At 34.2% G+C, this 13,559-nt stretch overlaps 2 protein-coding genes across 2 annotated transcripts; one reads left to right on the top strand and one right to left on the bottom strand.

Annotated features, from left to right (window-relative positions):
* Positions 1-3,468: 3,468 nt before the first annotated feature.
* On the top strand, positions 3,469-4,594 carry LOC145116547 (uncharacterized). Its single transcript, XM_079052889.1, has 2 exons — positions 3,469-4,057; positions 4,131-4,594. Exons 1-2 carry the CDS (start codon positions 3,469-3,471, stop codon positions 4,592-4,594), a joined length of 1,053 nt encoding a protein of 350 aa, XP_078909015.1.
* Positions 4,595-12,093: 7,499 nt separating this feature from the next.
* On the bottom strand, positions 12,094-12,870 carry LOC145116554 (uncharacterized). The gene has a single exon (XM_079052895.1). The coding sequence runs from the start codon at positions 12,868-12,870 to the stop codon at positions 12,094-12,096; it is 777 nt and encodes a 258-aa protein (XP_078909021.1).
* Positions 12,871-13,559: the final 689 nt, after the last annotated feature.

The raw sequence follows: 13,559 nt of genomic DNA on the forward strand, positions 1-13,559 counted from the left end.
AAATGATATTTGGCAAATTGAATGAGAGTATGACATATGGCAAAAAAACTTTCATTTATTAGAGTAGATATCCCAAGAAATCAGCAAGCTCCATTCCGAGAAAACAGCAAATCACCGAGATTTTTTGATGTTGATTATATATTTAGAGGGTGTTTGTTTTTTCTCTGCAGATCTGCGTGAGGTCTTCTGTCTGCGCGGCGCAGACCACGCGCAGACTTATAGGTTTGAAGTGCGTTTGTTTTTCTGAAGTGCGGAGACATAAAAACGTCTGCGCGAGGTCTTCACCACACAGATATGGGCCAACCTCTTCTAAAGTCTGCGAAGTGCCTTTAACCTAAAAAAAACGCGTTTCTTTTTGTTTCCGCCTCCCATCTTCGTACACAAATAGCTCGACAACTCCATCTTCACTCCAGCAACCTTCGTCGACCGGTCATCACCTCCGATCAGCACCGCCTGTCGCCGTACCGCCCGTCGCCACCCTCCTCTCCGGTCGCAGGCGTCACTTCTCGATTGCAGCGAACAGCAAGCGAACAGGTATGTCATCGCCTCCTCTCTCTTTCGATTCAATTTCAATTCAACTTCTTGTTTGATTCGCATCCTTGTTTCCCCGAAAATATTAATTTTGTTGGGTATTCCTGTTGGATATAGTGTCTAAGTCCATAACTATATTTGGTATGTACTTGACCCGACCCGGCATAGTCCATTTGGGTTGCACTTCACCCGAACAATTTACGGATAATCTTTTGAGAATAGTATAAGTTATGATTTATTAATATATTATAAGTTCTAATATATTAATATAAAATCATATTATTTAATTAGTGTTGATCTATAATTAATTTAGAATTAATTTAGAGATCAAAAGTATGACTAATTAAATATGGGCTCTTGTAGTTATATAGTGTGGGCTAATGCTTATTTGGAATGGGCTAGGCTTGCATGGAAAGTCCATGGATACTCCATGGAGCTTTAACCCATGGATCTCATGGAAATGAAAAGACATGGGTATTAGGGTTTACATGGATGTAACCCTAATCCACCACACTATATAAAGGAGGCTTTGGTTCTTGAAATTGCACTAGTTGGTGTGTGTAAACTAAGAGGGCCGATTTCAAGAAGTTTGTGACTATTCTCTCAAGTTTCCAAGTTTGTGGTGATTTGTGACTTCCATTTGAGGCATCCACATAATTGGTGCTAGGCTCTCAAACTCCAAGCAATCAACTACTACTACAAGGTAAGTAATTCTACTAGTTTTATTTGATTCAAGTACCTCATGCCATGCTAGTTAGGATAAGAACCTTGGAAAAATAATTATTTGCATGTATCTTAGTCAAACATAGATCCAAGGTTTCTAGGGTTGCATGTACACCATAGGAGTGTTAGAATGCTGAAAACCCATCAATTCCTTCATATTCAAATCTTGGAGGTGTATAATTTATCATATATTCTTGCTAAAATTGAAAATACTACACGTAAACAATTCCCAGCAAGCTGTCATTCTTGTTAAATCTTACCTGCAAGTTGTCTTCTTGTTTTTTCACACCTGGGATCTATAATTTTCTTTGATTGGAAGCCAATATACAGAACTGCCAAGCAAAAGATAACATATTCTTTTGTTGATTGTGTATGTGTATATGATTGTTGATTGTGTATATGTGTATGATTGTTGATTGTGTACGTGTATATGATAGTGTATATGTATATGATTGTTGATTTGTGGATGATATAATTTGCCTAGAATGTGTTGAAATCAAGTTTTTTCTTGAAATAATGCTGTGAAATAATGATGTTAGTTGTTGAAATCAAGTTTTTTCTTGATGAAAATTCTTATTTGTTGAAATTGTTGTTTGATTGTTTTTTTTGTTGCTAAAATTGCTGTTAGATTGTGCTGAATATGCTAAAAATTGTTTCAAATTGTTGAAATAAGAGGCTAAATGTTTTTTTTGTTGAAATAGGAGGCTGAAAATACTTATTATTGTTTCAAATTGTTGTTGAATGTGCTAAAAATTGTTGTTGAAAATCGTTAGTTGTTGACTGTTTATTGTGAATGCTATATTGGTTATTAGAAATGGGAGATAAACATCAATTGACCAATGAGCAATTAAAATGCTTAGTGGATACTTGTATTGAAGAAGTAGAGAGTGTTGGTAGAAAAGGATTGAGTTTGCAGAAAGATTCATGGATAAGGCTTGGAAGAGTTCTTAAGGAAAAATTTGGCGTTGACTTGAGTCAAAAACAAATGAAAAATGCATATGACAATCTGAAAGCCAAATACACAGGATGGGTATATTTAAAAAACAAAACTAGTAATATATACAATTCCCAAACAAACACTTTTAACTTAACAGTCGAGGAGTGGGATGATTTTAAGAAGGTACAATCTCAAACAAACACTTTTAAACATTTACGTTTGAAGTTGCCAAATATTCTTACACTATTTTTTGTTATATTTGGGTTTAGGGGCATCCGAAGGCTGCTTCGTTGAAAACAATGCCACTGCCTTTTCCAGATCTTTGTGCTCGTCTTTTTGATGGAAATAGTGCCACTGGTAATTTTAGGAGTTACTCAACCCAATCATCTTCAGTAGCTGGAGCATCCTCTTGTCGTCTTCCACCACTTCAGATTACCGCCACCCCTTTTCTTGCATTAGATGATGATGGTGATGACACTTCCCATCATGCTAGTGAGACTTTTCATGAGCCACCACCTTCTGCTGCTTCACCTTCTGCTGCTTCACCATCCGGTTACCCCAACAAAAGGGCTAAACCCTCAACTCCTAAAGCTCCTAGTACATCACCGTCTACTTCTTCACCTGATGGAACTTCTGTTACTGCTGACGATTTAGCATTTGAAATGAAAAAAGCTCTACAAAGTTTGACTAAAGGGTATACAATTCCTCAATGTTTAGAGAAATTAGAGGTGCTTCAGTTAGGCCCTACGGATCCTTTACGCTTTGTTGCATATCATATTTTTGGAGGGACTATGAACATGAGAGAGATGTGGATGCATTTACCCGATGTTCCCGAGATATTACGAGGATGGCTTGAGATGACGGGTACAAGTTTAGGAGTTTTGAAGGACGGAAAGATTATCCGATGATTTTTATTGTGTTGAAACTATTTATTAGGTCCTTTTGCCTCTATTTGAACTATTTTGTTAGGTCTTTTTGCCTTTGTTGAAACTATTTTTTGTTATTTTGCTACTTGGAATATGTTTTATCTAATGTGTTTTTGCTACATGTAATATGTTTTATCTAATGTGTTTTTGCTACTTGAAATATGATTTATGTAATGTTTTTTTTTGCTACTTGAAATATGATTAATGTAATGTTTTTTAAAGTTCTACTTTGTTGATTTTAGGTTCATAATGGATCACGATCAAAAGTTACTTCTCGTAATTCTTATGTACCTGTACATCCGTTATTTTTGGAAGAGGGGTGTGAAACAATTGCGGGATAATGATTCGGAAATGACGAGACATGAATACACATTGGAGTTATTACATCGTAATCGTTTACAATGTGTTGAAGTGTTACACATATCTCGTGACTCATTTGTACGACTATGTGCTCATTTTAGAGCACATTACTCATTAAAGGACGTTGAGGAAAAGATGGCTATGTTTTTTATGATGATCGGCCATAATCAACGTTACGTGATTATCAAGCGGAGATTTCAACACTCGAAGCAAACAATTCAAAAAAAATTTTATGAAGTGTTGGAAAAAATGATGCTTTTCGCACAAGATGTTATAGTACCAACTTCTTTTAATCCGAATCCAAACATTCCAGGACATAATAGGAGGCTACGACGGGTTTTCAAAGGAGCGGTTGGTGCACTTGATGGCACTTTGATACATGTTGTTGTCCCTGCTAAGAAACAAGACTTATATAGAAGTAGGGGAAAAGGAGATTGCTACCAAAATGTATTGGCAATTTGTGACTTCAATATGATTTTTACATTTGTTGTGGCTGGGTGGGAAGGGGTAGCGCATGACTCTAGAATTTTATCAGAAGCAGTAGCCGATCCACAAGCTTCATTCCCGTTTCCACCACCAGGTAATTTTTTGTTTTTTTATAATTTTTTTTTATCTTAGTTTCAAAATTGATTAGTGTTTTGCATTTTTTACAGACAAATATTATCTTTGTGATGCCGCATATGCACACACTCGAGGATTTATGGCCCCTTATCGTAATGTGAGGTATTGGCTTGAAGATTTTCGTAAAAGACGTGCATTGACCAATAAAGAAAAATTTAACCATGGACATGCAAAACTTCGGAATGTCATTGAGCGTGCTTTTGGTGTTTTGAAAGCACGTTTCCCTATATTGAAGAGGATGGCACCATTCCCGTTTGTGACACAAAGAAACATTGCCATGAGATGTTTCGCGCTTCATAATTTTATAAGGAGAGAAGGACTGAGTGATGAGTATTTCGCACGATACGATGAACCCAATGTCTCGTTTCGAAATAACAATGTGACCTTTAATGATGATGAAGATGAGATTCCAACAAATGGTACTGCAGCAGACCGTGAATATATGACACAGTTACGAGATGAAATTGCTAATCAGTTGATGCACAATATAGATTGAATTGTTTTAAATGAAATTGTTATTGCAAAACCAAATTTTTACAATTGTATGACTAATTTTATTGCATGAATTTTATTTCCAATGTTATATGACTATTTTATTAAAATTTTGGTGTTGAGAAATCTTTTTAAGTTTGTAAAATCATTTTATGTAAAATTCAGTTTATTTCAGCAGCCTACAGACGTTAAAAATAAACAGTCTTCTTATTGCAGACTGCAGACGTTTGGTCCACCTCTTCTGCTGCAGAGGTTTGCAGATGTGGTCCGCAGACTGCAGACGTTTTGGCTTCAGAAAAACAAACAGCACCTTACTCTTCTTTCTTTTATCGAAACTTCCTTCAGTAAAATACAAATTCATGTAATCATTATTGGTTTTCTTGTGATTAGCAAATTGTTGTAAGCCTGTCGTCGGTGATTCCTTTACCGCCATGATGATCCACAGGTAATTTAATTGGAAACCCTAACATTTTCATCTGATTTTGGTTGTTAGTTGTGTGATCTATTTCAAATCTTTTTCTATATGTCTCTCTTTTTGATTCCATAGATCGTCCACATGCATCTCATGTGCAATTCGAATCGAAAATGCCCTCTTCAAGCATGATGCTAAAATCATTCGGATAAACTTGGGTTTTAAAAATACGCAGTCGCCTAAGAAAAGATCTACCCAAGTATTTTATTTTATTTTTAAATTTTTTTTACAATTTCAATTATTGTTCTTAATTAACTGTGTGATTGATAAATGAGAAATCTCCGATAAAGTCTCAATATTTTCAGTCAGTTTACGGGTTAATCTCAGCATTTATTTTGTTTAATAGAAAAAGTCTCGATTATCTAATTTTATACAACAATTTGTCATTTTCATTGAAAAAAAACTATTTCGTTAATTTGGAAAAAATATAAAATAATCGGTATTTTTCTGTTTAAAAAATAAAAGTTTGGATTAAACCGTGAACTAACCCAAAATATTGAAACTTTATAGAGATTTCTCTTTATTCCTGTTGTGAATATTATTAACGAATTCGTTTTGCTTACTTTTCGTTATTTATTTATGTTTGTATATTTATTTTATATTTCACATATTAGATATTAAACCCCAATAAATATATATATATATATATATATATATATATATATATATATATATATATATATATATATATATAACCCAAATACTCATTTGTGAGTAAACTAACTAAAAGTATATCACTTTATGCATAATGTATAAGTGTTTAATATGGTAAGTTCAAGTTAATCCATCAACTTTGTATAATGTGTCACTTGCAACACCTAATTTCTATAATATGTCATTTGCATGTAACATTCCAAAAATCACAACCAGAATTTTCATTTTTAAGTTATATAAAAACATTGTTTCCAAGAAAACCAAGTCAAGAAGAATCATAATTATTGAGATGCAATCATCCCAAAATCAAAGTATCACAAAATGCGGAATCATGAAAGTTGTCGAGGCGAGTGTATAGTCAACCCTTCGTATTTCCACGATCATCTGAAATATCTGAAACACATTTAAATCCACAACTATAAGCACGATGCTTAGTGAGTTCCCCAAAATATCACATACAACATAGCATAAATAAACAGTTATGGGTTATCAGCAACCCTGGAGACTATCAGCAGTCCCAATTGGCTAACAATACGTTTTGTGGGTTATCAACAACCTTGGCGACTATCAGCAGTCCCAATGGGCTTACAACACGCCGTGGAGCTATCAGCACCTCAATAACACATAACATCAATAAGCAAATAAGACCCAGTTTGTAAGCATGCACAAACTATGGCATAAGTAATAGAGTGAGAAGACTTATCTCGCCGATAACAGCTAAACAAAACAGCTCTCACACAGTGAAGACCAGTACTATGAGATGCCTAAATAACAATATAGAAATACACTCTCAGTTTATACCCTAAAATCCTCAAATTGACCTAAAGTCAACAATGGTCAAAGTCAGCCCCATATGACCCCCACATCATGGCCACACTTTGGTCACGTCGTGGTAGAATAAGGACAAAACAGTCATGATATCCCCAGTTGTCACGTCGTGGAGAGCAAGCTGCCACGTCGTGAAAACTGGGCTTTTACAGCTTAATAAATTAAGCTCTTAATCCATCAAACCAATCATCCATACTTTCCAGAAGGCTTTCTTACATCTGTTATACCATAAAAATCGTTGCTTTTTAGACATGCACGTCTGATGCAAGTCTAGAACTCAAACTAGGTCAAAAAGGCAAAGAATGAAGCCAAGATCTCATGCATAGAGTCTAAACACTCCATCAAACTTCAGATCTGGAGCTTAAGTCCACCAAGGGACCTCAAGGATCTATAAAGTTGCTAACTTTATGGAATCCATGCACTTAACTCAGCCCAACCATGGAGAAAAGTGAGTAGAAACCTAGATCTAGCATGATACAAAGCGAAAGGTAGGATCTTGAGGTCTTACAAAAGTCCAAAACTTACACAATATGATGAGGGGGAGACTTGCTTGCAATAACAAAACACCAAGGACACCTTCTTCTTCCTCAAAGCACTAAAACACCACCAAAAGTTTCACAAATCAACAATGGAGGCTAGGGTTTTCCTTGAGGGTGATGAATGTTAAGGGTGTGTAAACCCTAGCCCTCACTTCCCTTAAATATGTGGACAAACCTCAGAATTAGGGTTAACCACTAAGGTAGCCGCCACATCGCGACCATAAGCTTGTCACATCGTGGCGCACAAAGAATGATACGCTTTTTTTGTAACATCCCAAAAATCCATGAAAAAATTTTCATTTTTTAAACATTAATTCATACCACATTCTATTCCCAAAATCATTCAAGATAAAAATAGTATTTAAACATCAGAGTAAAAATCACGACTAATCAAATGCAGAATAAACTATAGGGATGATGTGCAGTCATGTCGGGCCCTTCCCTTTCGAACTGGAAGTACCTGAAACCATAAACATGAAACCGTAAGCACAAAGCTTAGTGAGTTCCCCAAAATACCACATACCATACATATCATTGGGCCTAGCCCGCACATTGGGCCCAACCCATAATAATGGGCCTAGCCCTTCCTAATCAATAGGACCAGCCCCTCATACAATTAGGCCTAGCCCAACATATAATGGGCCCAACCCTCTCATGCAATTGGACCCAACTCTACATGCATTGCCTTGGGCCCAACCCATAATATAATGCAAGAGTCACAAAGACAGCTAGCATCCTACAGTGAGGAGACTCACCTCAATCCGAGATAACCGAAACACACACACGCTGCTGCTACGGGGGCTCATCACACTGAACATATTCAAAATCATCCCTAATCAATAATGAGGGCAATAACCCAAAATCAAAGGTCCAACTCTTATTCTATCTTGCTTAGGGTAAATGTCCAATTTACCCTTCCCATACCCGACCCAAAAATTCTTGGCCCAAAACCCAAATTACCTAAGGCCCAAAAACGGCCCATAATGGCACCCAAGCGAATACGCCCGATGTACTGCCCTGCTGACCAATCTCAACTTTAATGCTTAAAGACCAAATCATCCAATTTCTAGATCTAACTCTAAGAGACATATTAAATCATGAAGTTCTTAACTTTATGGCTTTACATGGCTTAATGGTGCCCAAACCAATGCCTTAGATTCATAACTTCACCAAGAGACCACAAAATCATGCATGGAGGAGTTATACTCATCAAGATCTGATTTTTATGTTACATGAACCTCAGATTTAACAAGAAATGACACCCTTAAGATATAGAGTAGATTTTACTCACAAAAACCAAAACCATGGGACCAAAACATGGAAATTATAACCTAAAACTAGATCTACAAAAAGAACCATCAAGTTTGAAGCTTTATACCTCCATAGGCAAGATCAATATGAACAAGGTTTGGATCTACAAGATCTAAGACAACCAACACTTATCCAATGAGCTCCTTCTTTTCCAAGGCACACCAAGAACACTCCAAAACACTCAAAAGCTCAAGGATCTCACAAATGAGGCTAGAGTTTCGAATTTAGGGTTAGAGAGCATGGATGCTGAAGGTAAGAAGGGTTTGAAATGAGTTAAGGTCTTTAAATAGGGTCCAAGACCCAAACATTAAGGTTACATCTGGCGTGCATACGCCCAACGTACTCCTTGGATGCTCATCGTATTGGCCCAACACACTTTCCCATTCAAACTTCCACTAGCCCTAACTTATTCATCACAACTCCGTTTTCGGCGTTCTTTATATGCTCGGAAAGGTAATGAACAACACTACAATTCCGTCTAAACCCTTCAACTTAAAAACTTCCGAATTTGAATCCTTAAATAAGAAAATGCCTGAAGCATCACTTTTACCATTATACCCTTGGGCTCCAAAGTACACACCGAAAGCTTGACTCGCACAACCAATATATAATTCACTCCTGAATAGGCCTAGAACCCAAACCCTTTGAAGTCCAGGACCTTAGCTTGATCCATTAATGTCCATAAATCCTAAAATTGGAAGCTTCTTGAAACCGGATATTACATTTTTACTGCCATGGCCATGTCGTGACCATCACAAGGTCCATCTTTTTTAGCTCTTAATTTCCCAAAACATAAATGAACATTTACCTGAAATAGGTGTTACATTGAAACCCCTTTATTTTGTAAAATGATATTTTGCATCCATTTACTTTTTATAATATCACCTTCACCCTATCCACCTTCAACTTTGTAAAATGTCACTTTCACTCCTTCATTTCTAAACTTTTGTGTTTATCTCGTAGTACGTATATATATATATATATATATATATATATATATATATATATATATATATATATATATATATACTAGATGTGTGCCCGCGCAAAGCAGCGGCGATAAATAGTTTTTTGGGCGAATAGTTTTCTTACGGGAAAATAATTATTAGATTTTGTTATTATTTATTATATAATAAGAAAAATTACCATTTTTAATTAAAATATTTATGTTTAGAACTTATATTTATATTGTATGTTTATATATTTGATGTAAATTAATTATTATCGGCATTTAGTTTAAGAAATGTAAATTAACTTATATTGATGGATTTAATATTTTAAAATTGTTACTTTGCTCCAAATTAATTTTTTAATAACCTTCCTTAATTCAAGTCTTTAAAGTTTTGGCAAATATTAATGGTTTTGTTATGCATAATTGATTTGTACAAAAAGTTTTGTATCTTGTACCTCTTAAAATTTAAGATATGACTAATATGCTTTATATATAGTATAAGATATACATATATATATATATATATATATATACACACACACACACACACACTAGATGTGTCCCGCGCAAAACGACGGTGTAAATAATTTTTTGGTGAATAGCTTCTTACGGGAAAATAATTAATAGATTTTATTATTAGTTATTATGTAATGAAAAATTAGCATTTTTAAATAAAATATTTATGTTTATACCTTATATTTATATTGTCTGCTTATATTGTTGATATATTAATTAATATTGGTGTCTAGTTTAAGTATTGTATATATATATATATATATATATATATATATGAATTTAATATTTTAAATTTTTTATTTTGCTCCAAATTGAATTTCTTAATTACTTTCCTTAATTCAAGTTTTCATACTTTTGACATGTATTAATGAATTATTTATGCATAATTCATTTGTACAAATTTTTTTGTAACTTATACCTATTAAAATTCAAGATATTGTACTCTGATGATATGGTTTTTATACATTATGATGGTTTTGGAACAATTTTTATACTTGTAGTACTTGTTTTGAAAATAAAAAATTTTATCGTATTTTGGGGTTGTTACATTGTATTCATTAAAAATTATTGATCTTGATAATATATGTTTATAGTATTTTGTCAGAATATAATGTTTTTTTTTTCAGGATAATCATACACATTCTTTTAGAATGTCCGAATTAATACAATTATTATCCAAAAAATCAGATTTTAAAGTTAATAGAACTAATTATTCCCTAAAATCCGCAAATTTCCTATTTTAAATTTATGTTAGTTGACTAAAATACTCTTACAATGAAATTAAATGATATTTTTCAATTATATTTAATTTATTAATATTTATTAATCAATTTCTTAAAATAACTAAAATGATTGGTCAACAATCAACCCTACATCCACACAATAGATAATGAGAATACAATAGCCTAGCCCTATATATATATATATATATATATATATATATATATATATATATATATATATATATACACACACACACACACACACATACACACGATTCTCCCTCATCTGCTTTGTTAAATGCATTTTTCACCATCTCTTTTTTAGAATGTTACTTTCACCATCTCAACAGAGAAAACAATTATAGCTAATACTACAATTGTTAATGGACAATATACAAGTATATCAATAGGTAAAGTGAAACTTTAATCCCTCAACTTTATATAATATGTTACTTGCAACTTTTCTATTTCGTAAAGTAATATTTTCCAACCCTTTATTTTTTAAAATATAATTTTCACCCTCTCCATCCTCAACTTTGTAAAATGTCACTTTCATCTCTACATCTTTCATCCTCAATTTTGTATAATCTGTGAATTGCAACCCATCTATTTTGTAAGATGATATTTTCCCACCTCTACGTTTATAATATGCAATAAAAAAACACGTAAAAACTCACGAAAAAGCGCAGACTCAATTACTAGTTAAATGAAGAAAATTGTAGTGAAAGAAAATGAAAGAGAATCTAATAAAAACAATATTTTTCTTTTTACATTAAACATTATCTTTTTTTTAAATGTTACATTGAACGATATATTTATTTTAAAAACAAAATTATAAATTTATTGACAAAACTTTTATCTTCATAAATGAATAATTTTTTGTAAATATTTGATTAGTCATTACAATTTCGAATTATGAATAATATATTTTTTTTCAACCGTGGTTTTCATGGGTTTAAAACTAATGGTTGATAATAAATTGATGATAAGCTTAGTGGTAAATTTATCCAAAAAGACAAGATGCCCTTAAGCATATACTGTGTGTGTAGCCGTAAAGACATCACATTGTAAGTGGCCTGAAAAATTAATCTATCGTGATTTCTTCATTAATTATCTGTTATTCATCAATAATATGTGGTTACTCTATTACTAAGACCGGAAGGTGTGGGTGGGAAACTCCCCTCACTTTTTATGGGTCACATCATCATATCCCTCACTTTTCTTTCCCTCACCTAAACCCAAGGAATGGGTGGAAAGCTTCCCTCACTAATTGTTTTTTTTATTTTTTTAAACAAAATTAATTCTTTTTTATGATTTATAATTTTTAAATTAATAATAAACATAAAATTTAATTAAAAATAAAAAGCATTTCATTAATTAAAATAAAAATTACATTAAACCTAATATTTAAATAAGTAGAAAATTAAAAAAAAACACAAATAAAAAATCAAACAAACCACAACATAGAAAACATAATTAATATCCTAATTTAAAAAAAATCAAAATACGTCACTCGGAATCATCGTCCTCGTCATCGACCTCATCGTCTTCATCATTCTCCTGAACGTCACTCTCGTCATCGGAATCTTCGCTCTCGACGAACATATCAGAATCCTCGTCTGATTCGTCAAACAAATCATCGTGACAATACTCTATCGGCAGCTGAATATGAGCCTTATAAATGTGCTCCACCAAATCAACACGAAGGGCGTGATGAATGTTGCGATTGCATACTTCTCTTCTATTTGCCCTACACTCTTGTGTACCAACGGCTACTCCTTCGACATTTGACAAAACTTCATTTTCGTTGTACCGACATATTGCTCTTCCTTCGTCTTCAAGAATCATATTATGCAATATGACACATGCATACATTACGTGTTGTAACCTTTTCACTTCATATGACCTTGCCCCGACTGCTAGTACTTGCCAACGTCTCTTAAGTACACCAAATGTTCGCTCCACATCCTTCCTAGCTGACTCTTGCGCCTCTTTAAACTTTTTCCTTTTCGGGTCGTTAGGACATGTAAACGATTTCACAAAAACAGACAAGGGAGGATATATACCGCCAGTAAGATAGTATCCATGCTTATATGCTACCTCATTTGCTTGAAAAGGTACATCATGCGACTTTCCAAGGTAGATATCGTTGAATACCGGCGACTGGTCTAGCACATTGATGTCATTGTTTGCACCAGCTGGACCAAAGAATGCATGCCATATCCAAAGATCATGTGATGCGATAGCCTCTAGAACGATCGTCGGCTCTTTGTGGTCGCCTCTCATGTACTGACCACGCCATGCGTTGGGGCATAATGATCAACTCCAATGCATTCAACCGATACTACCTAACATTCCAGGGAATCCATGCTTGCCTTCATGCACCGTGTACAATTGGTGGATATCGTTCATAGTTGGTTTGCGCAAATATCGTTTCCCATAAACCAAACAAATCGCTTTGCAGAACTTGTACACATACTCCCACACGGTACACTCTGACATTCTAAAATACTCGTCTCATCTGTCTGCGCCCATACCGTATGCTAATTAACGAATTGCAGCTGTGCATTTTTGAATTTGAGAGAAACCTTTTATATGTCTCGCATCCATTTTCCATTGGAAATATGGAAAGCGGCCTTCCAAATCGCCAACAATACGTAAGAATAGTTCATTCCTCATCCGGAAACCGACGTCGAAACTTTACAACATAGATGGCGTCATTTGCAAAGTAGTCTTCTATAAGACGATCGTGTCTGCCTTCGCGATTTCTACGCAACGGCAGCTTTCTTGGTTTATATCGTGCACATGATGTTTCGCCTTGTCGGTTTTGAAAGTATGCAACCGTTTTCGTCATGACGGAACCGATAAACTTAGCCTCCTCTAGAGCCGTCGAATCAGATGATGAAGATGATGACATTTTCATTAATATTTTTTGGAGAGAGTAAGAAGGTATGAGTTAAAAAAATGTTGGGTGT

This window comes from Lactuca virosa, chromosome 1 (genome assembly GCF_052849685.1).
Source record: "Lactuca virosa cultivar CGN04683 chromosome 1, Lactuca_virosa_CGN04683_v6, whole genome shotgun sequence".
In the NCBI taxonomy this organism is placed as follows: Eukaryota; Viridiplantae; Streptophyta; class Magnoliopsida; order Asterales; family Asteraceae; genus Lactuca; species Lactuca virosa.

Excerpts from the sequence above, each read along its gene's own strand:
- LOC145116547 (XM_079052889.1), top strand. The coding sequence starts at position 3,469 with ATGACGAGACATGAATACACATTGGAGTTATTACATCGTAATCGTTTA. Across the intron at positions 4,058-4,130 it reads ATTCCCGTTTCCACCACCAG|ACAAATATTATCTTTGTGAT; the intron begins GTAATTTTTTGT and ends CATTTTTTACAG.
- LOC145116554 (XM_079052895.1), bottom strand. The coding sequence starts at position 12,870 with ATGAGAGGCGACCACAAAGAGCCGACGATCGTTCTAGAGGCTATCGCA.